General features: G+C 35.0%; 2 protein-coding genes across 5 annotated transcripts in view; one reads left to right on the top strand and one right to left on the bottom strand.

Moving 5' to 3' along the window:
* Positions 1–26,975, top strand: part of TRAPPC13 (trafficking protein particle complex subunit 13) — a 37,880-nt gene that overhangs the window by 7,022 nt on the left and 3,883 nt on the right. For 2 of the 4 annotated variants that reach the window (XM_068990357.1, XM_068990356.1), the window contains exons 2-11: positions 6,830–6,898; positions 7,445–7,544; positions 9,200–9,284; positions 13,622–13,749; positions 17,083–17,155; positions 18,228–18,272; positions 21,762–21,779; positions 23,648–23,781; positions 25,014–25,212; positions 26,276–26,376. In XM_068990357.1, coding sequence (XP_068846458.1) covers positions 6,830–6,898; positions 7,445–7,544; positions 9,200–9,284; positions 13,622–13,749; positions 17,083–17,155; positions 18,228–18,272; positions 21,762–21,779; positions 23,648–23,781; positions 25,014–25,212; positions 26,276–26,376 — 952 coding nt within the window. The remainder of the gene's footprint in view (positions 1–6,829; positions 6,899–7,444; positions 7,545–9,199; positions 9,285–13,621; positions 13,750–17,082; positions 17,156–18,227; positions 18,273–21,761; positions 21,780–23,647; positions 23,782–25,013; positions 25,213–26,275; positions 26,377–26,975) is intronic. The other 2 variants (XM_068990359.1, XM_068990358.1) reach the window with 1 other exon arrangement.
* LOC138094499 (polypeptide N-acetylgalactosaminyltransferase 1) lies at positions 1,007–2,825 on the bottom strand. Its single transcript, XM_068990569.1, has one exon. The coding sequence runs from the start codon at positions 2,784–2,786 to the stop codon at positions 1,107–1,109; it is 1,680 nt and encodes a 559-aa protein (XP_068846670.1). The 5' UTR covers positions 2,787–2,825; the 3' UTR covers positions 1,007–1,106.

Below are 26,975 nucleotides of genomic sequence, written 5' to 3'. Positions count from 1 at the left end.
AACTTTTCCAAAAACCATCAAACGTATCATCTCCAAATACCCAATTATAAATCACTTCTGCAGGCCTTTTGTTGAGTGGAATCATAAACAAAAACAGAAGATTTATTGCTGTGAAAACAAATCTGTAGTACAGTAGTATGAATCTTGGGTGTTAAGTAAGCATAATCAGCTGAATCAAGTTAGGAAGTTGAAACTCTAATAAGAAATTTGTGTGTGTGTGTGAGCAAAGTCTGTAAGCCAGTTGACCCAAGAACAACTGAGATATCTAACTTGTTCACTGAGACCAGACACCACTTTAAATCTCCATTTTTTGAAGGCAATTAAAAATTGCAATTCCAACAGCCCACAAACAAAAAAAAAAAAAACTGTAGAAAGCAATTAAAACTACGTTCAAAGAGCCACTTTTTTCCAGCTCAATTTCAGCACCCCAAGGAAAAAAAAACATCCATGACTATCACAGATGAAAACAGAATGTCATTGGAATCAGTTATTTTTCCCCACTGAGGTATAAAATCTATATAGAAATTTGATACTATACTATAACAAATTGTACTTTTCATAGTTCTGTTTTAATTTCCTTTAAACCCTGTTTAATATAGTTTGTTTTTTAAATTGTTGTAAAAATGTTTTCATGATTCTGAATCTGGTTCCAGTTCATTTATTTTTATATCAGTATTTAATATACTGGCTACCAGTTCTAATCAGAAAAAAAATCTTAGACATCTCTTCATTATTCCAGCACATTCAGCGGAAGTCACTGATGTGCAAGCAAACCATAAAAGGTGCAGCTCTCTGGAAAGCGCAGTTCGTAGATTGTTTCCGTCTGAGTATTCTTTACGATGATTCTTGATGAGCGACTCTTTCAACCTTGTAAACATCAGTGTGCACAGTCTCGCTACTACGTAGTTGCACGTCCTGGGACAGGAAGGCTGGTTCACAGCTAGTGGAAGCGAGGGCAGTCTATAAAGTTTTAATGGCTGATAAGCCTTACATCCTGCAGAAGGAAAGCACTTTTCCTTTTTTTGCTACTTAAGAATGTGGCAGAAATGTATGCTGAGGTAGCCCAGTCAGTCCTTACGTTTTCCTTTTTTTGTGTAAATTTGGTCTCAGAATATTTCTGGAAGGGTGACGTTTCGAAGAAGCCACTGCTGGGATCGGCTTCCACTGCAGTCTCTGATGCTGGGCACCTGGCTGTCCTCGTCTGTGGCTTTATCCAGGCACTGGTTACTGTTCACATGCTGCAGGGTCAATTTCACCGGGTCATACTCCCAAAGCTGGTTGCCTTTTAGGTGGTGGCATTTGAGCATTGTGACTGGGCCATTAAGTTTGGAGACATCCAAGCAAAGGTCATCTGTTCTAATTTCTTTGTTGGCAGTGTAAGAGAAAACCTGATTACCTCCCATACCGTGACAGTTAAAAATTCCAACTTTTTCATTCTCTTTTCTAGCCATGTTATCTAGACACTGATTTGTTTCCACATTTCGTATCTCTCCCAAAGAGAAATAGTGACGTGGAATCTGAGAATCAGGATAAATATTCTCTAGGTACCAAGAGAATGGTCTGCATTGGAGTTTGTGCCTTAGACCAAGTCTTGATGATATATCTCCATAATCTACCTTTGTAACACCTGGAGAAATTATATAGAAGAAATTCTTGAATTCATCCATCCATACTTCTGCAAGTCGTCTGTTATTTTTATTGATAATCTGCCCTGTGCCTCCTGGGAACGTGTAGGGTGTAGCTTTCCGAAACACGTGTCCAACATGTGAACAAGTAACAATCTCCAAAGTTCCTCCACACTGCCAAATCCTAAAGGAAATTTCTAGGTTTTCTCCTCCCCAAATATCCATTCCAGCATCATATGTTCCAATTTCCTGAAAGTAATCTCTGTCTATTGAAAAAAGGCCTCCTGCCATTGTAGGTGTTCTCACAGGAAGAGTCCGATCACCTTTCCTTCTGTCCATTTCTCTTTGGGGAACAGGATACCAGCGAAAGTTGAGCTTCCAGTTGAACCCGCCGTAGGTCATGTCAGAACCTGCCATGTACTCGAAAGTGTCATCACTGATCACATCTATGATGGGACAGACCACTGTCTTCCTGTCGTGTTTGATCCTGGCTAAGAGAGGCTCCAGCCACCCCACTGTGCACTCACAGTGCGCGTCTAAAAAGGTGATCACTTGGCCTTTAGACACAGCAGCGCCTTTTAACCTAGCTCTGATCAATCCAGAACGCTGCTCCATTCGAATGACGTGAACGGGTACTTTTAATTTTTTCACGTAACTCTCTAGAGGTCTTTTTAAAAAGTCTCTTTCACTGGCATCATCTACTAAAACAATTTCTTCTAGCATGTGTCTTGGTGAGCGATTAATGACGCTGTGGACAGTTCGCAGAAGTGTGCTCCAAGCCTCATTGTGGAAAACAATCACCACACTGGTTGTAGGAAGGTTATCTGGATACACCTTTGTTTTACACCCTTCTAACCTAACATCTGGTAAAGATCTGTTGAGTGCAATCATCTCACTTGCCATTAAATTGAACTGGTTGATTTTAAACATCTCTTTCATCTTTTCTTGATCCTCTTTAGGAATGACGACTGGTTTCCCCATTTCTCCAGGACCTTCATGAGGCTTTTGTATTGGCTCTAGAACATCCCCAGCAGGAAGTCCTCGCTCTGTTTTCTCATCACATTTGTTGCATTCACTGAAGTAGAGCAGCAGGAACATATCCAAGAGTACCCAAATCAAGGAGGTGGCTAGGACCACCTTGCAGTATGCAAATTTTCTCATGGCACTTTAAGTCAAATGCAAAATTTTAAAATATATATATATATAAATATACAAAGATCACGAAAATTATTCCAATCCAGTTTCATCAGAAATCACTTTCATAACCCCAAAGTGGCTTTTCAAATGAATTCACATCCCAAATCCACATGTCCCACATCTCCTGCTCGCTCCGCGCGCGGCGGCGGCGGCGGCAGCGGGCGCTCCTCGGGGCCGGCCCCGGCGGTCGCGGCGCGGTCCCGCGGGCCGCAGCGCGGGCGCTACTCTCGGGCCGCCGTCCGCCGCGCCGCCTTCTCGGCCACTCCATTCTTATTATTTTAAAATGATGATACACAGAACTGAAAATATTCTTAGGAATGTTTTCTTATGAGCTTCTTACGAGCAGCTCTTTAATTCAAGAATCACATTAAAAAGTGCTTCTTTGTCTTCGTATGTGGCAGATGTAAATTTCTCTAATTTACTCTGTATAAATTGTTTTCTTCCCCTTTGAGAAACAATGAAAAGGTGAATCAGAACTGGGAAAGTGAATTTTACTGCAAATAGTGCCATGATCTTAAAGGAAGAAGCAATTCATGTCTCATCTTTCTAGACAATACTTAAAGAATTGAGAGTCCACTGCTACATCTTTGAAGCCTTCTTAAGAGTATTTAAAACCTTAGGACTGATGATTCTAGCTCTAATAGTAGGGCTCAGCAATATTTGTAGGTTCCACTGTTAAGTCATAAATGTGAATAAATTGAGGGAAAAAAAAAAACGTACAGGAAGGTGAATCGGAGGGCATTTGGTGAAATGCCAAAACATTTAGGGCTTCCCTGGTAGCTCAGCTGGTAAAGAATCCTACAACGCAGGAGACCCTGGCTTGATTCCTGGGTTGGGAAAATCCCTTGGAGAAGGGAGTGTGTACCCACTCCAGTATTCTGGCCCGGAGAATCCCAAAGCATTTACTCTCTAGGAAAGAGGCAATGATACCATAATTTTATTTTTCTCTGTCAGTGTTATAAATGTTAATCCATTCCAAGAAAACAGATGTGAAGGGCATCACATGAATTTCTCAGATGAGTTCCTGCATAATGATTCACATATTTAATCTGCTCAAAATATCCCAGATTATTCAAAGGTTCACAAAATTGAATGCCTTCAGGAACTAGACAAGGAAAACTAAATATGGTAAGAACTCTAAGGATTCGAAATAATTTTTAATATTCTGGCCAAGATAAATGTATGTGCAAGTTGAACTAGCCTCATTCATTAATTAATAACATCAAGACTACCTTTTTTTAAAATATTTTAATTTATTGAAGACTTTTAAAAGTTTGTTTTGTTTTTTTTTACAAAATTTTAGGTGAAATCTGAATTTCATAATCAAGTGTAAATCAAATGTATCCTCTTCAGGTTTTAATCTGTTTTCCTAGTTAAAAGGAAGAGTGAAAAGAGGTTTGAAACACTTCCCCATTCACTTCTTTTCCATGTCACTGATGTGCAACTGGTTAATGTTCTGAGAGAGAGAGATGGACTTTGAATTCCCATGAGATGTTTCTAATAAAGCTTGACATTCCAGGTTTATGACCCAGGGCTTATAATTAATAATAGGGAAAATTATTTTTGAACAGAATGAAGTCATTAGAGTCTAGTTCTGATATCTATCTGCTTTATAATCTTTTATATATAAATTACCTTCTCAAGGCACCATCCTTATCTGTTATAGGAGGATAATGATAATTTCAGCCTTATAGTTTTGAGAATTAAATGTGTCAGTACTTGTATTTAGCATAAGTCTGGCACTAGTAAATGTTCAGTAAATATCAACTACACAAGTGACTTTAGAAATTTTAAGGTTAGCTTTTTTTGACTATCTCAGCAGCCATCTATTCACTATAACATTATTTAGTGACCTCAGTTCATAAAAGTTAAATCTTCAAAAACACCACTTACTTGAGGATTAGGATGAGGTGCTAATTCTGCCAGAACCTGTGTCAAGTGGCAAGACTACAAAACTGAACATGATACATAAGAGCTTAAACTACAAGGAGCTTGAATAGGAGTGCTAGAAACTAATAAGTGAATAAACATAGTCCGTGATAAATACAAGGTGCTATGAGAGGTGTGCAGAGGCTTCGGTAGTTGCGGCTTCGGTTCTCTGGAGCACAGGCTCAGTTGTGGCACACAAGCTGAGTTGTTCCATGGAATATGGGATCTTCCCAGATAAGGAATTGAACCGATGTTTCCTGCATTGGCAGGTGAATTTTTTACCACTGAGCCACCAGGGAAGCTCCTAGGTCAGTAAAGTTTTGGGTTTTAGATTTGAATGAACATTTTAATAAAAGTTCTAGGATTCATTTTCTGTAATAGAGTTTATATGATTTTTACTTCTATATTTTTGTCTTTATTTTGATGTGAAAAGTCAATCTTTGAAAATAATTGAAAAAGATTTTTTAATTAGAATGTCCTATCCTTGCTAGATTAGGTATAATAAATTTTCACTTTTTCTGGTTCTCTATTACTTAATTTTTGTCTATTATTTGATACATACAGTATTTGATATTTGAAAGGTAAACTAAATTTCACGTTTCCCAGATAGTGAGCCAGTTTCCTAATACCTTATAGTGTTGATTGGTTTGGCTGCTTAAAATTCTCTAATACTCTGTATAATAGGCTCCAGTTTCATTTACCTCATTAGAACTGATTCAAATGTATTCTTTTTAATGGCTGAGTAGACACAGATGTATAGAACAGTCTTTTGCACTCTGTGGGAGAAGGAGAGGGTGGGATGATTTGGGAGAATGGCATTGAAACATGTATAATATCATATATGAAACGAATCGCCAGTGCAGGTTCGATGCATGATACTGGATGCTTGGGGCTGGTGCACTGAGACGACCCAGAGAGATGGTACGGGGAGGGAGGAGGATTAATCTGTGGCAGATTTATGTTGATGTATGGCAAAATCAACACAATATTGTAAAGTAATTAACCTCCAATTAAAACAAATAAATTTATATTTAAAAAATGAACATAAATTCTCTAACATATCTGTATGGTCTTATATTAATAAGCATATTAGTTGGTTATGGACTTACATGTTTTGCTGTCTATTATGTCCAGTTTTTCTCATTGTTTCCTATGAATTTCTATAGCTTATTTTTATTTGTTTTTCTAGATAAACTTTAGATACATTTTGTCATTTTCCACGAACAAATACTAGTTTTGGTTGGAATTCTATAAACCTACACATTTACTGGCACTTTCATAATGTTTACAGAGAATTAATATTACTTAAAGGGCTACTTTCTAAGTCATTGGAAAAGACTCTGATGCTGGAAGGGATTGGGGGCAGGAGGAGGAGGGGACGACAGAGGATGAGATGGCTGGATGGCATCACTGACTCGATGGATGTGAGTCTGAGTGAACTCCAGGAGTTGGTGATGGACAGGGAGGCCTGGCGTGCTGTGATTCATGGGGTCGCAAAGAGTCGGACACGACTGAGTGACTGAACTGAACTGAAAGGGCTACTTACTGAACTTCAGTGATCCATGATTATAACACATGGATAAAGTTTACAAAAATCCTTTTTGCATAAAAGTATTGTTTCATATTCAAACAATATGAAAGCATCCTAACTTTTTCCCTGTCAGACCAATATTGGTTAATAATAATTTGTTGGTATTGTTTACAGTGAAGTCACTCAGGATCTTTTTAAAGTCTATTCTCCTACTATACCTTAAGTTTTCAAATTCTTTTTCTACTTTTTGTATAATGAGACATATTACATTTGCATATGATTTTTATAATTCCTTAGATTGTAAGTAAAAGCAAAATTGTTCTCTTTGTCATATATAAAATTCTTCTTGTTACATATTAACATTTTTAGTAAATTATTGCTGTATAGTAGTCTTGGGAAATACTTAATATTATACCAAGTTTAGGTCGTATTTAGATTATATTTTACCGTAGTATAACATTTATTAATCTCATACATTCAACTTGGGGACACTGGCATAAAATATTAATATTTTCTTTCTTATTTTCCCTACTTTTCTAATTGACAGTTATGCGGTTGACCAAACCTACTTTATTCACCAATATTCCAGTAACATGTGAAGAGAAAGACTTACCTGGTATGACACATGCTTTATTCTTCTTGTACCTAGGAAAGAGTTGTATTACCTTGGGGATAAGCCTAGCCTTGCCAATCTTACACTGACTCTTTGCTGTATCCTTCTTTGCTTGTTTTTGTACATGTAAATATGGCCATTTGAGCAGTAAGTCTCACTCATAATCTATAAATCAAGATACTATTGATATCCCATGGCAACAGAGACTTTTAGTTTTAGTAACAACACATTCCTTGTAATAATGCTATTAAAATTTTGTTTATCCTCACATGCGCCATCAATGTATGTTAGCATTCCCTTTATTTAAAATTATTGGAGCTTCTATATTTTATATCTCATGACCTACATTTTCCTTTGTCCCTAAAGTGTTCATTTTCTGTAGAAACAGAATTTTTTGGTGTGCATTGTTGTAATGAAGATTAGAAATTTTTTTAATATAATTTTTGCTGTGAGATTATTTTTTTAAAAATCTCTCAAACTATTTCTTCACATAAATAAAAGTTACTTACAAGGTCAATGTTAGAATTTGATGTTTTTCTCTTTCTGCAGGAGATCTCTTTAACCAACTTATGAGAGATGATCCTTCAACTGTAAATGGTGCAGAAATTTTAATGTTGGGAGAAATGTTGACCTTACCACAGAATTTTGGGTAAGAATCGTATGCTCACGTTTGAAACACAATAGCACTCTGAAGCCATAACAAATCATGTTTTCAAAAGATAACTATAGGATGGAAAAACGCTCATGATACATTTAAGTGGTTGGAAACAAAAGTTTAACAGAAATTATACTATTTGATTCTGGTGGTTTTTGTTTTTTTTTTTTAATAAATGCATACCAAAGTATTAATAGTGGTTCCTAGGGTGGTAGAATTTTAACTTTCTTCTTTGGTGGTTGTGGTTTAGTTGCTAAGTCATGTCTAATTCTTTGTGACTCCATGGACTGTGGCTCCAGGCTCCTTATGGACAGAGGAGCCTGGAGCCACAGTCCATGGGGTCACAAAGAATTATTTTCCAGGCAAAATATTGGAGTGGGTTGCCATTTCCTTCTCCAGGATATCTTCCTTACCCAGGGATCGAGTCTACATCGCCCACATTGCAGGCAGATTCTTTACCAACTGAGCCAGCAGACAAGCCTGTAGATCTTTTAAAATGCCTGTGTATTCCTTTCATTTTAAAGGATTCAGTCTCAGTGTCTTTCAGAATCAGCTCTTTTCTTCACCTTCACAGCCCTTTATCAACATAAGTTATTGGACTTGTCAGCTTATTAGGAACTCTAAATGTTTTATTCCTTCTCTTCTCTTAGTTATTCTCTTATTCTAGGTTATTATTGAGGTGAAAGCCCTTGGTTCCACTCTGTTTGCAACCAAGATAATTTTTAAAGGTTTGTAGAATGTGGTCATTGATTAGTGTCTTGAGAGCTTAGAAATATATCCATGTAAAAAATGTTCATCTGAAAATATTTTTACATAAACCTACATACATTTATATGTTAATATGTATTATATATAATATATACTGAGGCTTCCCTGGTAGCTCAGCTGGTAAAGAATCTGCCTGCAATGCAGGAGACCCCTGTTCAATTCCTGGGTCGGGAAGATCCGCTGGAGAAGGGCTAGGCTATCCACTCCAGTACTCTTAGGCTTCCCTTGTGGCTCAGCTGGCAAAGAATCCACCTGCGATGTGGGAGACCTGGGTTTGATCCCTGGATTGGAAAGAACCCCTGGAGAAGGGAACAACTACCCACTCCAATATTCTGGCCTGGAGAATTCGTGGACTGTATAGGCCATGGGGTCGCAAAGAGTCGGACCTAACTGAGCCACTACTAGTCATTTTAATTAGAATAAGTTAGAAAAATAAAATGAATTGGTAAAAATACTCTGAGATCAATAACTTGATCCCGTCTAGATTCAGTGCATAAGTTATTTCAAATATTGCCTTTTGTAGCCTTCTTATTAACAAATCTTAAGACTTTTAACATGGATCTGATTTCACTGACTTTTTTTAGGAGAGCTGTTAGTTTTGGCAGTAGTTGAGGGTCAAGTTACATAGCATGCTTTATAGATTAAATCGTATTTTGAATTGCACTAGATAATGAGTAAACAGCCTAGTGTAAACAAAGAAATATTGAAATAGTATTTCACCTGAGTTACGGAAGCCACTCTGCCATGACAAGGCTGTATTCCATGAAGGGATTACTATCCTTTAGTAACTTCTCCATTTGATATTCTCAATGGTGCAAAAATAGAATATTTGTGATAAAACTTGAATGGGTTTCTGTCTAAAAATTTATTTTATTTCACAGGAATATATTTTTGGGAGAGACCTTTTCCAGTTATATCAGCGTCCATAATGATAGCAATCAAGTTGTAAAAGATATATTGGTTAAAGTAAGTGGCATTCTTTTTGAGGATTTTTTTTTTTACTTTTTAATTTTTATTCTTAATGTTTTGAGACTTCATTAAAATATGTTTAATATTGACTTTTTAATTATTATTAGCAAGCATTAATTGAACACCCTAAGTTATAAGATATGCTTTGCATAGAATCATTGTTCATAGAATCATTGTTCCTTATCCTCAAAGTTTGTGATAGCTTGGATGAGAAAATATACCAAAGGTAAATAGCACTTAAATTTCTGTTAATGATTTATGATTAACGTAATAAAGTTTGAATTTCAGAGGAGAGATCATCACTGGGGATTGCATCATTCAGGAAGGGCTGTTGAGGGAGAGGGAACACAAGAAGGTGTTGAAAGAATGCAGGGTTTAGAAGAAAAGATGGAAGAGGGGCATGGTGATTGGAAGCAGAAACATAGGAATATGTAATGTGTTCTTGTAGCAGTGAACAGAATTCACTTAGTAAGAGCAAGTAAGGTTGTACAGATAGGTAGTAACCATACAGTAAGTGAGCATCTTAAAAGCCAGACTAAGGCTGAGGTTATTTTAAGACAGTGTGCAATCGGTGGAGACTTTTGAGCAAAGGTTCGTGTTGGAAGGCTAACATGAAAGCATTCTATGGAATGGCTTGTAGGAAATAAGCCAGTTAGAAGATTCTTACAGTTTTGAGAGATCAAGAGATAGAATATGCTAGCTCAGTTAAACACCTTGGATATATTCACAAAGAGAAAGAGCTTGAAAAAGAAAAAATTCATTGTCAAATCTGTATTCACATGGCATTTATAATAACAAATGAGACAATACTAATAAATATCCCACTTTGAAGTCCTTGCATTAAGAAATATTAGGTTAGAATTTACTGCAGAAAGCTTGTTAACTGATTTCTTTTTTTTAAAGAAAATCTTTTTTAAAGTTTTAGTTCTTACAGACAAAACCACTGCCACTCCCCATGACTTAATGTGATCTTTTCTTTCTCTGTGTTTTTCTTGACATTTGCTTTGAAGTTTTATCATAATTTCATTGATTTCATTTTTTGACAAACATTTATTAATTGCCTGCTATGTGCCAGGCTCTGTGTTATAGTGGTGAAGAAGAGAAGACATCCCTTTTTAAATCCTGCTCACCCAAAAACCAATTTGGAGCATGAAACCTACCCTGTAATTGTATTCCGCTTCCTCAAGCCAGCCATCCATTCCTCCTTTACTCTGTATTATCTTCCCAAAACATTTAAATTCCATAGGAGCAGAGATTTTGGTCTCTCTTGTTCACTGCCTTGTCTCTAATTCCTGGAAAAATCATGGTGGTAATTAGGAAATAAATGTTAAGTGCAGCAGTTATAACATGAAAAAGGAAAAAGGTATAAGTGTTTAGCTATATATATAATACATACTGTAGTTATGATTAATGTTTAACAGATAATACATAGGGAAACAAACTGGACAGAAAGCCCATGGGTTTGACTGTTTTCTTTTCTTCCCCTCCTCCTTCTCTAATGTCTAAAATGTTAAAGAATTTTGAATTTTAGTTTCATTACTTATTAGTTGTATAACCTATGGGGAGTTGTTCTTTCTGTGTTCTTTCACTTGTATGTAAAACAGGGATGGTACAATTACCTGCTTCAGAATTTATTCAGTCACTAAGTCGTGTCCCACTCTTTGCGACCCATGGACTGCAGGATGCCAAACTTCCGTGTCCTTCACTACCTCTTGGAATTTGCTCAAACTCATGTCCGTTGATTCAGTGATGGGATCCATACATCTCATTCTCTGTCGCCACCTTCTCCTCCTGCCTGCGATCTTTCCCAGCATCAGGGTCTTTTCCATTGAGTCAGCTCTTTGCATCAGGTGGCCAAAGTGTTGGTGCTTCAGCTTCAACCATCAGTTCTTCCTAAATGAATGTTCAGGGTTCATTTCCTTAAGGATTGATTGGTTTGATCTTGCTGTCCAAGGGACTCTCAAGAGTCTTCTCCAGTGCCACAGCTTGAAAGCATCAATTCTTCTGCATTCAGCCTTCTTCATGGTCCAACTCTCACATTTGTACATGACTACTAGAAAAACCATAACTTTGACTGTACAGACCTTTGTCGACAAAGTGATGTCTCTGCTTTTTTAATACTCTTGTCTAGGTTTGTCACAGCTTTTCTTCCAAGAAGTAAGCATCTTTTTAATTTCATGGCTATAGTCAACATCTACAGTGATTTTGGAGCCCAAGAAAATAAAATCTGCAACTGTTTCCACTTTTTCCCCATCTATTTGCCATGAAGTAATGGGACCAGATGCCATGATCTTAGTTTTTAGAATGTTGAGTTTTAAGCCAGCTTTTTCACTCTCTTCTTTCACCTTAAGCAAGAGGCTCTTTAGTTTCTCTTCACTTTCTGCCATTAGGGTGGTTATCATCTGCATATCTCATGTTGTTGATATTTCTCACAGCAATCTTGATTCCAGCTTGTGATTGCTCTAGCCTGGCATTTCACATGATGTACTCTGCATATAAGTTAAATAAACAGAGTGACAATATACACCCTCGATGTACTCCTTTCCCAATTTTGAACCAGTCTGTTGTTCCATGTCTGGTTCTAACTGTTGCTTCTTGACATGCATACAGATTTCTCAGGAGGCAGATCAGGTGATCTGGTATTCCCATCTCTTTAAGAATTTTCCACAGTTTGTTGTGATCCACACGTTCAAAGGCTTTAGTGTAGTCAGTGAAGAAGAAGTAAATTTTTTTCTGGAATTCCCTTGCTTTTTCTATGTCCAACGGATGTTGGCAATTTGATCTCTGTTTCCTCTGCCATTTCTAAATCCAGCTTGTACATCTGAAAGGTCTCAGTTCACGTACTGTTGAAGCTTATAGCAGGCATCAAATGAATAATGTGCTTAGAACAGGGCCTTGCACATGGTAGGGGCCCAATAAATGTGAGCTACTACTACTGTTTAGTAACTGAATATAATAACAAAAGAGAGGGCATTAATAAATATCCCACTTTGTAGTGCCTGCATTAAGAATGTTAGGTTAGAATTTACTGCTAAAAACTTAACTGAATTTTTTTAAACAAAATCTTTTTTAAAGTCTTAGCTCTTACAGACAAAACCGCTTCCACTCCCTGTGACTTAATGTGATCTTTGCTTTGTTTGTATTTTTCTTGACATTTGCCTTGAAGTCTTCTCATAATTTCATTATTTGACAAACATTTATTAATTACTTACTGTATGCCAGGCACCATGTTATAGCAGCGAAGAAGAGAGAACAAGAGGTTCCTACCTCAATAGACCTTACATTTTTGGTAGGGGAGATGGAAAGAAACAGGTGGACAGAAAATCATAAGGCAATTATAGATGGTAATAAATGTTACAAAAGAAATTAACCGGGAATGTGGTAGAAAGTAACTTAGTGGGGCAGGTTGCTGAGTTAGAGAAACTGGTTCTTTCTTGCTGCTGCTGCTGCTGCTAAGTCGCTTCAGTCGTGTCTGACTCTGTGTGACCCCATAGACGGCAGCCCACCAGGCTCCCCCGTCCCTGGGATTCTCCAGGCAAGAACACTGGAGTGGGTTGCCATTTCCTTCTTTCTTAGTTGATGACTTTAATGTTGATCTCTACTTCTGCAAATCAGTTGGTTTCTGACTTCTAATGTTTCGAATGATTGTTTACCTTTTAGTGCTATATTCTAACACATGTGTACACATCTCTATATGTTTCTGGAATATCTATCTGTATATATATAAATTTTAAAACCATAGGTTCATATGGATGCCCTAAATTCCAGTCCAGTACCAAAGGTTTCATTGTAGCCTTCCCACTTTTCTTATTTGTACTTTTTTGTCTCCAAAGGTCAGAAACCTGTCTCTTGCTACCCATAATGTATATATTTTTTGTTTAATCCTGGTATACACGTAGAAGTTTTAGAATTGCTAATCTGTACCCTTGCCAAAAAGCAGATGTTCAAGAGTAAAACATTTGTATGCCATTCTTTTTGTTTTTAGCTATTGTTTGCCAGACTTAAATTGGTTCTTGCTTTTCCTTTACTCTTGGTGTGGTTGTGTTCATTTGCAGTAGAGTTAGGTTCATTTGCTGCTGTATGGATTCCATTTTGGATTCCCCCTACTTCATGGCTGATTTTATTTATTTTCAGGTGTGCACTTGTATGAACCATTACTCTTTTCTAAGCATCAGAGAAATGTGACATCTATACAGAGTGATGTGTACAGAGAAGTGTCGCTCTCCTTTCATCCCTACTGCCTTGTTCCTGTTCCCCTGTTCCTTCTACCCATACTCACCCACAGCCTGTAGGTAACCAAGTTTACTTGTATTTTATTCTCTCTTTCTTTCAAGGCTGATCTTCAGACAAGTTCTCAGCGTTTGAATCTTTCAGCCTCTAACGCTGCAGTGGCTGAACTTAAACCCGATTGTTGTATTGATGATGTCATACACCATGAAGTAAAGGAAATTGGAACACACATGTAAGAATTAATTTTACTACATCTCAAAGGCTTTTACTTATGAAAGCCTTTATTTGAAATTTTTGCTTTATTTCCACTCATTATCAAGCCTGAAAAATTACTTCAGAAGGAGTTTTATGTGCCATGTTTACGTGTTTGCCAGAAACAGACTTTAAACAAAATATTTATTGTGTAAGGGAAAAAAAATGTTCATTTATCTCTAGTTTTATTTTTGCATCTGCAGTCTGACTGAAAAATAAAAATCCATGCTGCAAACCTTTAAAACCCAGGTGGTACTCTAAAAATACTTGTAGAGTATGTTTATTCTTTTGAAATGCTAACAACTGATGTTAATCACATTTATTTTTAAATTCACAGCTTTTCAGTTCTGGGTTTAACTATATAAATACACTCTATCCTGAGAGTTCAAAAGTAGAGAACCAAAATAAAGCAAACTATGAGAGGGAAAAGAAATGTCAAATTCTGTATCCCTGGCCTGTGTGGGTATTTGAATGTGAATGCTCTGTTTTTCTTTGAGAGGCAAAAATGAACATTTCAGAGCCACCTAAAGTAATTTTAGATTTCTCTATCTGCCTTACCACTCCCACATATAGTTGATTCTCAAAGTCCTATTCTTGTTAATTATCTCTCAGTAGCCTCTCATCATCTCTTCTTATATCACCATTTCTGTTTCTCTTTCTTGTCTTGAAGAAGTACATATAATATTATCTAACATTTAATTCATTTTAGTGACAAGCTCTGTTTAGGCACTTTTTAATGTATATTCTGGGCTTCCTTGGTGGCTCACACCATAAAGAGTCTGCCTGCAATGCAGGAGACCCAGGTTCAATTCCTGGGTCTGAAAGATCCTCTGGAGAAGAGAGTGACAACTCACTCCAGTTTGCTTGCCTGGAGAATCCTATGAACAGAGGAGGCAATCCATGGGATCGCATAAAGTTGGACATGACTGAGCAACTAACACTAATATATATTCTGTGGTTGGTATAAGCTTTGGTGTCAGATTTGCTGGAATTCAAATGTTAGCTCAATCATTTATTTAACTATGTGATCTTGAATAAGTCACCTAATACTTCAGTGATCTCCCATTCAGTTCAGTTCAGTTCATTCGCTCAGTCGTGTCTGACTCCCTGCGACCCCGTGAATCGCAGCATGCCAGGCCTCCCCATCCATCACCAACTCCCGGCGTTCACTCAGACTCACGTCCATCGAGTTGGTGATGCCATCCAACTATCTCATCCTCTGTTGTCCCCTTTTCTTCCTGCCCCCAAACCCTCTCAGCATCAGGGTCTTTTCCAATGAGTCAACTCTTCCCATGAGGTGGCCAAAGTGCTGGAGTTTCAGCTTTAGCATCATTCCTTCCAAAGAAATCCCAGGGCTGATCTTCAGAATGGACTGGTTGGATCTCCTTGCAGTCCAAGGGACTCTCAAGAGTCTTCTCCAACACCACAGTTCAAAAGCATCAATTCTTCGGCACTTAGCCTTCCTCACAGTCCAACTCTCACATCCATACATGACCACTGGAAAAACCATAGCCTTGACTAGACGGACTTTTGTTGGCAAAGTAATGTCTCTGTTTTTCAATACGCTGTCTAGGTTTACCCTTAGGAAATTCTGACTTTATATAGGTTTTGCAGAGCTCTTCATACCTATTCCTTACCAAATACTCTAGTTCCACCTTTCATCATACTTCGCTCCCACTTTACACTGCGGTTATATTGGACTCTTTTACCTCTGAATTCCTCCACAACTTGAAATGTATTCTTCTCTTACAAAGGAATGCCTGTGTCATTTTGTTTAGTTTAATTCTACTTCTTCAAATAATTTTCTATGTCTTTTGTACTTGAAACTCACCAAGTGCCTGCTGTTCCCATTAAAGAATGAATTCCACAAAATTGGCTGTATCCTCAGAATTTAGCAGAGAAATAGTGGTCAACATTAGTTGAAGTTGAGTTTACTGAAATAATAAATGTGTAAAATCCCCATTTTACAGAAAATGAGACTCCTGTAGAATTAAATAGCTGGCAAATAATGGCATGGAGCTCAAATCTGGCTTCAAAATCTGTACTTTGTGTCCAACCGTGAGCACTAGGAGAGCAAATAATGAGTTTTGATCAACTCTAAATCCCTAGCACCTAATTTAGTACTAGGTACAAATATAAAAAAGAAATTAAATTGCCTATAATGTCACCACCTAGCATAACAACTATTAAAATATTGGTATACCTCAGTCTTCTTATGTGTATATATAACAGATATGTATAAATAAATTAAATAATATTTTGTAAAATTTTGATAAAATTACCCATGGCTTTATCGTTTTTAATGCACCAAGAACATGTTCCCACTTGAGTCAGTATTCTTTGAAAATATTCTTAAAATAATTTTATCTACACACTTGGACCATGTACTGTAATTTGTTTACTCTGATGTTAAACTTTCCACTTGTTCACTGTTATAAATAACACAGTGATGAACACCTTAATATTTCCTATGATAGATTACTTGAAATGGGTTTACTATAGGAGCATATATGCATTTTTAAGACTCCTTTCCTGAAGGATTGTTTTCTCAATTTTTATAACCAGTAGCAGTATAAAGAGTGTCAGTTTCTCTAAACCCTCAAAAACCCTGTTATTTCTTGGAAAGAATTTTTGCCAGATCCTAAGATGGGAAAAATCTTACCTCATTATTGTAATTTTTAATTTGTTTCTTCAACTACTTGTAAGGGTGAACATTCACATTTCACGTTTTTGTTAGTAAATTATGGTACTGTGATTTATATATATATAATTTTCTCCTATTTTGAGTGAGATATTAATGTTATGCCTACAAAGTTTGATATTGTTAGAAGCCTTTTATCCCAATATGTTGTCCTTTTTTAAATTTTGTTGTAGTGTCTTTGATTTATCCAGTTTGTAAATTTGTAGAGGTCATCCTTTCCATTGGATTTATATTAAAAAGCCTTTCCTCATCTTGGAATTTTTTTAAAAATTTGTATTTTCTTCTAGTTTAATGTGAACTTATTTTTAATATTCAACTGTTTAGTTCTCCTGGTATTCATTTTGGATCATGCTTCACTTTTTGAAGAAAAAGTTTCTGCCTTCCATCTTTAAAAATGGTGTATCTTATTTTACTAATCATAGCTTTCTTGTTCATGGAATTATATTTATATCTACTGAAACTTTTTTTCCTGCTCTAGGCTCATTTGACTACATTTTCACATCATTGGTATATTTTACAAATTTGTTGATAGAGTTGAAATGTAGTAGATTAAGTATTAAAAAACAAAACTGAAAATGATTCAGAAATCATTAAGAGATCTTTCTGTTTCAGCTTGGTGTGTGCAGTGAGTTACACGACTCAGGGTGGAGAAAAAATGTATTTTAGAAAATTCTTCAAGTTTCAGGTATTAAATCTGATGGTGGTAAATTGTGTTTAGGTGCCTTCCCCCTGCCACCCTGCCCCCAGGAAATTACAGCTATTTATCTGCAGTAAAAACAGACTCCAAATAAAGCAAATACCCTAATATTTTTTAATTTGTCATGTTACTAGCAATCTAAAGTCAGACTAAAGTAAGTTAAATAAAAACAGAGAAATTATCATTGGCAGTATAATATTTTTATTCAAAAAAAAATTGTTTGGTTTTCATGCCTTGACAAAACATGCAAGAATCCAGAAGATGGATAAAATGACTGTAAAGTCCAGACAAAATAAGTGTAAATAATATCAGATTTATAAAGAAATATTTAAATGAAGGATTATTGATTTGGGTTAAGTGCACCAAGCTTCCTTCAGAGAAATCAGGAGTCACTGAAATTGCAGTTAGAAGTTTTTATTAATACAGAGTTTTCAAAGTCCATAATCAAAGAATAATTTAAAACCACTGTTTTAACAAATCTATGTGTATGGATAGGGAAATGAGATGACCATATAGTAGATCAGGATATGACACTATGTATATTTATGTAGGTCTAGATATGACACTATATATATTTTTCACTCCATACAGAGGAGTGAAAGTGGAAGAAAAAGTACTATCAATAGGAAGAAAAAGATTGCTATTGCTTTGTTGTTATTGCTTTTGTTATCACTCATCTGTAAGATTTTGCATGCCTTTTAAAAGAAAATAAAAGGTTTGATTGCTTATTTTGATAAATATACTTTGTGAAATATATAGAGAAAAATACACAAGCATATATGTGTTCAGTTTAGCAAAATACTGTGAAGTGTAAATCCATATAACTCATATAATTGTCACCCAGTCAAGAAATTATGGTAGCTTTTTTTAAAATGCCTTTGGGATTGTTTTTGTTTGTTTTTATTTTTACAAGAATATTGCATACCCATTTGAAAAGTCTATTATAACTAAAATTGGAAAATGCCTTTGACAAGCTTAAACCCAAGATTTAAAACAAATAAGCAAAATAAATGGCCAAATGATAATAATCTTCTTTGATTGGTATGCTTTATTCAACTAGGTTCTCAAACCATTGGATGTGAAAACCAAATTTTACAATGCAGAGGTAAGTGTTGAGCACTTAATGGGATTTCATCTTCAACATTAAGATCTTATCTGACTAAAATTCTCATGTATTATATTTCTTTTCATATCAGAGTAAATTGCTGATATGACTACAAATTACTTGTGAAAAATGAGCATAAAGTTAAATCACAAGTGATTAATCTCACTGCAGATCTCTTTTAATCTGCTGTTTTCAACTTACATGGAATCAATATGCCTTGCTTTTTATTCTCATTAACTTTGAGGCTTTCACCTCCTTTCATTAAATGATGACCCTATGCTTCCGTTGAATAGTTGTTGTTCCTGTCTGAAAACATTAGCAATCTGTTAAATATTTATAAATGTGGTTGTAATATTGTAAAAATTGAAGTAGTAGATGTAAACCTGCAAAAACTATTTAATATTTATATAGAAGAATATTAAGTAGAACTCAATACATTAAATTCTTTGTCCTGAAAAGTCAGTGTGAGATTGCTAAGTTTAGTGAATGATTTTAACTTCTCCATAGGAGAAACAAATTTGGCAAAAATATAGAAAGGAGTAACTTCTAGAATAGAAGATTGTCTTCTGTTCTAACAAAAGATATAGAATAGAATTTGTCATAAGGAAAGGGTTTTACTGCTTGAATTTCTTTTACAAAATTCTAGTTTATCCTGGTACCTAGAATTCCAGAAAAAACAGATTTCCTAATGGGCCTCTTACCCCCGAAAAATCATGTTTCAGATCATAATGATAAACTCAGAGATATTCAAATACAGCATTTTGAAATGCAAATTATGTCTGTTACTCCAAAACCAGGTGATAAGAAATTTGTAGTCACATGTCAAATTTGACAATATTATTTTTACCATCAGCATCTCAGAGTTTTTATTCACTATGAAGTTTGTGCTACAACTGGGCATACTAAAACATCTAAGATAAGGAACCTAACCTTGAAGTAAAAACCTATCAGGAGAAAAGAAAAAAGTGCATAAAATAAAAAAGTTACTAGTATAGTATATACTGAGACTAGAGAGACTGGTACAAAAAAATGTGCTACAGGAACTCTGGGAATGAGATTCTGGAGTAGTCTAAGAAAGCTTCATGGTAAAGAAAGAGAACTCCTCGGAGTCTAGAAGGAATAGGTGCTGGAAGTGTAGTGTCAGAGCAGTGAAGGCATTCCAAGCAAGAGGTGCAAGGGGAACATCGAGTATGTAGTGAAGAGTATACATATCACTATTTGATGGGAGGACTCAGTCTCATCAAGGAGATTACTAGATATTTAAAGAGTTGATGTTTCTTCGTGGGGAGGGACAGGAGAATTGGGATAATATATATTTGTTCTACCTTTCTTTGTTATTAATAATATATGTACTTAAATAGTCTTAATTTATTATTTTGCTGGGAAAGATTTCATTCATAGTATGAGAGGAGACTGGTAGCTATTCTATTAGAAAAAATAGTTTGGAAAATTAAAAACAAATATGTAGGTGAGTCTTTTTTTCCTGTAATTGACTCCTAGGAAAGCACATACTAAATTATTTTAAGTTTTCTTTGTTGAAATACGGTGGTACATGAGGGTACTTGTCAAGTAGTTTTATCACACCAATATTAAGGGTGAATTGCAAATTTTTTTAAATTTCTAATAATTCCATAAATAACATAAAAGTAACATACTCCCCAAGAAGAAAGGAAGAAACCCACAATTTTACCACAGCAAAAAGTAATTGGTTCTTCATTAACCAGTTTTCTCTTTCAGTCTTTACTCATTTATATATAATATTCTGTTCTTATAATCATAGTAACAATTTTGCTTTTTCAATTAACATTAAATATAGACATAATCTTTAATGTAGACTTTGCCAACAAACTTCAGCTAAAAAATTTTCATAAAATTCTGAACTTTTGAAAGTGACATTTCTTTAAAAATGAGGAGTGAGCAAATAGCATTTAGGATCTTTCTAACATATTTGGTGTTACCTATTAGGCAAACTAATACTGTCCTGCCTGTGGCATAAAGCTGATTCTATTAACCCCAACTAGGAAATTTGGGAGTTAGTTAATTAAGCACACTAGTTTCAATAGTTTATTACACTATTCCATAGACCTTACCTGACAACTATTGTTAGCCCCACATTTGTTGCAAACATGTTTTTTTATGCTGCATCTAAAAATACTGTGTGAATCACCAAAAGGAAAACAAGTTTAATAAAGCTTTGCTAAGGGTAAAAAAATGACATAAGAAGCTAGGCTTCAAACCTTTGGTCACCTGCTGAGCACAGTGTTCTGTGCCAGCTACTGAAGAGAAATAAATGTAAACTGAACATCTTCCCTATTCTCATAGCACTTAGATTTAGTGGAGGAGACATAACAGTGCTTCCCTGGTGGCTCAGACGGTAGAGTCTGCCTGCAGTGCGGGAGGCCCAGGTTCATCACCTGGGTGGGGAAGATCCTCTGGAGAAGGAAATGGCAACCCATTCCAGTATTCTTGCCTGGAAAATCTCATGGACAGAGGAGCCTGGTGGGCTACAATCCATGGGATCACAAAGAGTCAGACATGACTGAAGTGACTTAGCCGTTGATATGACTTGATATCAGTGTAAGCACTCCCACCCACCCTGATCATGAAGTGTACTTATACTCTGGGAACATAGGTGAAAAATGATTTCCAGCTTGATGTTTGATGAAGGAGCTGACTCCTGTGGGAAATAAGCAGCTTTAGCTGCTGCTGCTGCTAAGTCGCTTCAGTCGTGTCCAACTCTATGCGACCCCATAGACAGCAGCCCACCAGGCTCGCCCGTCCCTGGGACTCTCCAGGCAAGAACACTGGAGTGGGTTGCCATTTCCTCCTCCAATGCAGGAAAGTGAAAAGTGAGAGTGAAGTCACTCAGTCGTGTCTGACTTTTAGCAACCCCATGGACTGCAGCCTACCAGGCTCCTCCGCCCATGGGATTTTCCAGGCAAGAGTACTGGAGTAGGATGCCATCGCCTTCTCCAACTTTAGCTATATATATATATATGAAAAGAAGACAAACTATGAAATCTGTTAACTCTCAATTGTTTGGAGTGGTCTAGTTCAGCATTCCCTGAACTGTAAGATCCCATTATTAGATAAATTTAGAAGAAGCTATACAGTATCTGTCCTGAATGTGGCAGATATTTGTATACCCATACTAAGTAATCTATGAAGAATTACAAAGTGGTAAGAATTTAAAGAATTAGAAAGGCATGGGATATGCCTCTCCTCCTGAAAATATGCCCTTGAATATTTGCTCCTGTTTAAGTATTCACCTGCAGTCTTCTCTATTCATTTAGCCTTAGCAGTTTCACCTTTTTAGAAAAATGATTTGTCATATTTCTTTGTGTTACTTTCTGTTTATGTCCTTGTTTTACTAATGCTGTCTTGTTTAGTAAATTTAAAAAATGCAGAAATGCATTTTATTTTAAAGTTATTCTTTTCCTTTAACATTTAATCTGATTTTTCTAATTTTTCTTTTTATTTTTCCATTAGAGTGACCTCAGTTCTGTGGTAATTTGATTTTTTATTATAAATTTATATGCTTTTCTTACTTACCACTTTTTGACTTTGCCTAATTAATCTCTCCATACAAAACATAGTGGAAAAACAAAGTTAGTTGTGAATATACTTATGTGACTTTGAAAATATGTATATAATTTGTACTTTTTATATTATATTGATTGTCTTATTATATGAGAAAATATACGTCAAAGATTAAATTGTCATATTGAAACAATTCTTATTTTAGTGTGTTTTCTGTAGATAGTTTTTAAAAGAGGCCTTGTTAGCCTTGTTTAAATAGCCTTCAAATTTTCAACATCTTCACATAAAATAGTCTGTGATCCTTCACATCTTTGAATGAACTGTGTAGTTGAAATTCATCTTCAAATGCACAGTGGTTTTAGTCTTAATTCTGGGTTAGGTAAAGACGGCCCTTTAACAGTAAACTGAAGAAAATTAAATTTTCCCAAGTTGGTTAAAATCATATTTTCAAATTTCTATTTAAGCAACATTTGCTTATAACATATTATATACACAATAAAAACAACTGCCTTAGCACTGATTTCTTAATTTTTTAAATGTCAAGTAACTTTATACTAACTGTTCAAACTAACTTAATTTTCCATTATGCTGCTTGTTTTTCCTTTCATTTTATCTAAGCTCTTCTAAACTTATGCAGAAATTGAATTTTTAAATTTGAAATGTGGGTCTATGGTTATTTTTTTTTAAAGCAATGGATTGATGGGATATATTTACTTTTTGTTTTTTTGAGAAAAAATAACAAAAGGCCTTTGAATGTGTACCTTTTAAACTGGTAAATCATTGTATTTCTATTTTATTAGGGCACATGTACCTAGGACAAAAGAATCTGTTTTGTTTTAGATAATAATATATTACATTATAAATTCATCATTATAATTTTGCAAATAATTTCCATTTTTCTGGATTTAGTGTTAAAAAAGCTAAATGCCAACATTTTTTGGTCATAGTTTAGTTTGTTTTATTTCTGTATATATATTACTATGAAACTTTTGAATAAAGTCATTCTAGAATATCCTTAGTATACCATTTTATATATGTTTGTATCAAAAAAGAGGCAAGTTGTCTGTTATCCTGAAATTATATACCCCCCAAAATAAAAAAATAGCATAAAAGGAATAATGTTTAGCATAATTAGGGAATTTTAAAAATTATGTAAAAGTACATATGTAAACTACCCCATGACTGAAATACTGCTGTATCTGTCAATAAGACTACAAAGTACCTTTTCTTTGATTTAAAAACTCAAAGATTTCAAGTATAACTCACTTTTTTTTCCCCTAAATATATACTTAACAATAAACTGGGAAATCACTAATGAACACTAAAATAATTGCTTTATAAAGTTAAATCCTATAAGATTATAAAATAGATTGTTCACTATGCTATCTTAATTTGAAATAATAATGAAAATTAAGTTAAAAATTATGCTGAATAGTATAACAAAGACCTAATTATCTTAACACATTTCTGAAATGCTAAGTGCACAAGTGTATTCATTATCCTAGATTGCATTTTCACATTTTAATAACTTACCAGAAAATTTAAGATATATGTGAATGAAATTCCAGTTAAACATTTTTGGATGTCAGTACAAAAAATATTATAGTTATCCCCCATCCATTGTTTGATAACTTATCAGTTGACTAACACTTGACTTTGCCCCTGTTAATTATGTTAGGATAAAGATTTCTTTTCTTGCATTAATTATGATAACTTTGATTTGCAGGCATGAACTAATCACATTTATGGTTAATGTTTTTCTTCAAATAAATCAGATATTGTTGTTGAGGTAAATACTTTAAACACCATCATACTTTGGTGGATTTTTTTTTCAGACTGATGAAGTATTTCTTGAAGCCCAGATTCAGAATATTACAACCTCACCCATGTTTATGGAGAAAGTTTCATTGGAGCCATCTATAATGTACAATGTAGCAGAATTAAATTCAGTCAACCAAGCTGGAGAATGGTAAATATGAATTGTGAACTGTTTGTTTTTATTTAAAAACCATGAACTTTTGTATCATTGTTTCTCTTGGGTGATTTATGATTTTTTTAATTAATAGACTCTATAAGAGAATTTTTAAATTTACAGAAAAATTTATCAGAAAGAGCAGCATTCTCATGTGCCCTCCCCACTTACAGGGTCCCATATTGTTTACATTTTAACTTGGTGCATTTTTTACAATCAGTGAAGCAATATTGATACTTATTATTAACTAAAATCCAGTTTACATTCGTGTTCACTTTTTGTGTTGTGCATTCTATGAGTTTTGACAAATGTAATGACATAGCCATCATGACTTTACCTTCTAAAATAATTTCACTGCCCTTAAAGTCTGTCAGGGTCCATCAAGCTCTCCCTTCACATAAAAATAAGATCTTCACCATTTGTACCTGGAGCACGTATTCTTTGAATTTTCATAGTAACTCAGTGAGATAAATATGGACCATTTCATCCTTTATCCTGCAAAGGATAAAATTGAGGCATGGGAAGGAATGATGGAGAAGTTAGAGTGAGCAGTAAGTTTCAAGATGATGTATTCCCTCAACATCAAAAGGAGCAAGCATAGGAATAGATGATTTAATTTTTTTTACAAAAATGAAATAAACATCTATGAGTAATGTGTAAAAAGAAGAATAAATGTAAGATCAACATTAATATATATAAGAAGGTAATAGCTGGAGAAATATCTGATTTTATTAACCAAGAATGGAAATTTTACTTTTATTATGTTAGAATACAGTAAAGTTTGTAGCCTCTCATACCCCCACAGAGGAAAACAATATTTTTCCCCTCTTTGCCTGATCCTTTTATTGATTTTGAAAATGATTCCTTAGTTTAGAATGGTATGTTTCTTTATTTTTGTTTATAATTTTAGAGAAAAGGGACAGGATACTTAAGGTTCTGATTTCTATTGCATTTTTTCAGCTAATTGATATACATCCAATACTTTAGATAATATATTGCATTCTATTATATAGAATCTGAAGATTTTCCTAATCAACTGAAAAAAATTAAAGAAAAATAAGTCCTCTCAGTTCAAGTTCTTTTCATTTGTATTGAAACCACTGACCTGTTGTATTCTAGATCTTTGGATGGTAGATCATTCAGGTCCTATCCAAAGGAACAATCACAGCTACGGTTTTTCTTTTAAAAGAGTGTAGAGAATTTTTTCCATCTCTGTCTTCACCCCTCAGTGTAACTACATTTGGGTCAAGAGCATATTTGCAGCCGATGGATACACGCCAGTACTTATACTGCCTAAAACCCAAGAAGGAGTTTGCAGAAAAAGCAGGCATCATTAAGGGAGTAACGGTAATTGGAAAATTGGATATAGTATGGAAAACAAATCTAGGTGAAAGGGGAAGGTTACAGACCAGCCAACTTCAAAGAATGGTGAGTCTAGAAAAAACATTGATGGGGGTTTTGGTATGTTGGGGATTCAGATAGTTAGAAAAAGTTAAATTTCCCTAGGTCTGTCACTAAAAATCAGAGCACTATAAAAGGCATTAATATTACCAGAGAATAAAAAACAAATAATTTCACTGATACCTAATAATACCTAATACCTAATCATTTCACTGATACCTTTTTTACTTACCAAACAAATTAAAATAACTATATCAGTTGTTTCCTCCTATGGTAATTCATGCTCATTGTTATCTGCCTTCCACTGTATTAAAGTTATCTCCTTCTTTTTGCAATTTTTGGAACTCTTGGATTTATACTGTATTTACCTACTTAGTTCATTCTTTTTTTTTTAAGATGTTTAAAATGTCAGTCATCTGAAACTCATGTGAGTCCCACTCAAATTATCTTGTAAACACTGGTTGGATATTTTATCTAATTTCTACTCTGAGAGTATGGATAGCGACCAGCCTTCTTTTTTTTGTCCTAATGAAAATATGCTACAGAGTCCTCTATTTATACTGAATATTACCTGCTGAGATACATTCTAAAATTTACTGTTTGAGGTAAAAATTGGAGAGAGAGAGAGAGATTACCACTGGGCCTAGTTTAAAACATAGCCGTTAGCTATCACCCTGTCATGGCATTTTGATTCTACTGTCTGTCCACATCAGTGTATCTTGTGAAACAGACAGGGTTTGCTTCCTCAGTGTCTTCCAGTTATTTCAGTGTCTTCCTCTACCTGTTTAGGCAATAACCTTACCTTTGCAGAGTTATGTTTCTATAAGTGTGTTTCTACACTAAGTGTCTTTGGAAGCTTCCCCTTAAGATCAAACCCCCTGAAATTGCTTTACTATTTGCCTATGAGACTCATTTCAGCTTTACTAGACATGGAGTAATTATAACAAAAACAGTCAGGGTCTCTAGTACTATTTTACAAATAGGAGCAGCAAAAGAAGTTAGAATGGATAACAGTAGGACTGTGGTACTCTTTTAAAATGGCAAGGTTTTTATAATAGATGTATATTAACTGTATTTCTTTTTGTCATAGGCTCCAGGTTACGGAGATGTTAGGTTGTCTTTGGAGGCAATCCCAGATACTGTAAACCTTGAAGAACCTTTTCATATTACTTGTAAAATAACGAACTGCAGGTAATGCCAATATTTGTGGATGGATATCCTTTCTTTTTTACCTAAGAGAGACTTCTTAAAGCTTTTAAATATGCTATCTTCTTGTAAGTTTCCTCTTGCCATATAGTCTTCTCTGATGTTGCCATTGAATACTATAAAGTTCTTCATCTGGTAGCTAATATGACATATTTTAGAGGTCCTACTCTATTAGGCACTTTTTAATATTTTATTTCTGTACCTGTACCTGCACATTCTTTGCAAGAGCAAGGTAACTCAGAGCTTGTGGCTTATTCAGTCTCAGAGCGCTAGAAAAGATGGGATCAGAGTTTGAAACCAGTGTATTTGACTTCAAGGTCCGTGTTCATTTCATTGTTTACACTCCTTTCACACTTCAGAGTACTAAACATGAACTAGTAGGTTCTTATGGAATAATACATTATAGATTTACTGTAATAAGATAGATTTTCCTGGGCCATATTTATACCTAAGCTGTATCTTTAGTATTAAGAAACTAAAAAGTAGTTATGAATTTAATATAAGGGATAGCCATAGACTGGAAAACAGGACTTTCATAATAGAGTATAATCTAGCTATTAAGAAGCAAAGAGCATAGAGTTTTG

The sequence above is a fragment of the Capricornis sumatraensis genome, chromosome 18, assembly GCF_032405125.1.
Source record: "Capricornis sumatraensis isolate serow.1 chromosome 18, serow.2, whole genome shotgun sequence".
Classification (NCBI taxonomy): domain Eukaryota; kingdom Metazoa; phylum Chordata; class Mammalia; order Artiodactyla; family Bovidae; genus Capricornis; species Capricornis sumatraensis.
The sequence above is the reverse complement of the archived record's forward strand: the minus strand, read 5'-3'. Positions and strand labels throughout refer to the sequence as shown.

What these genes read in the sequence shown, in the direction of transcription:
- LOC138094499 (XM_068990569.1), bottom strand. Translation starts at nt 2,786, where the DNA reads ATGAGAAAATTTGCATACTGCAAGGTGGTCCTAGCCACCTCCTTGATT.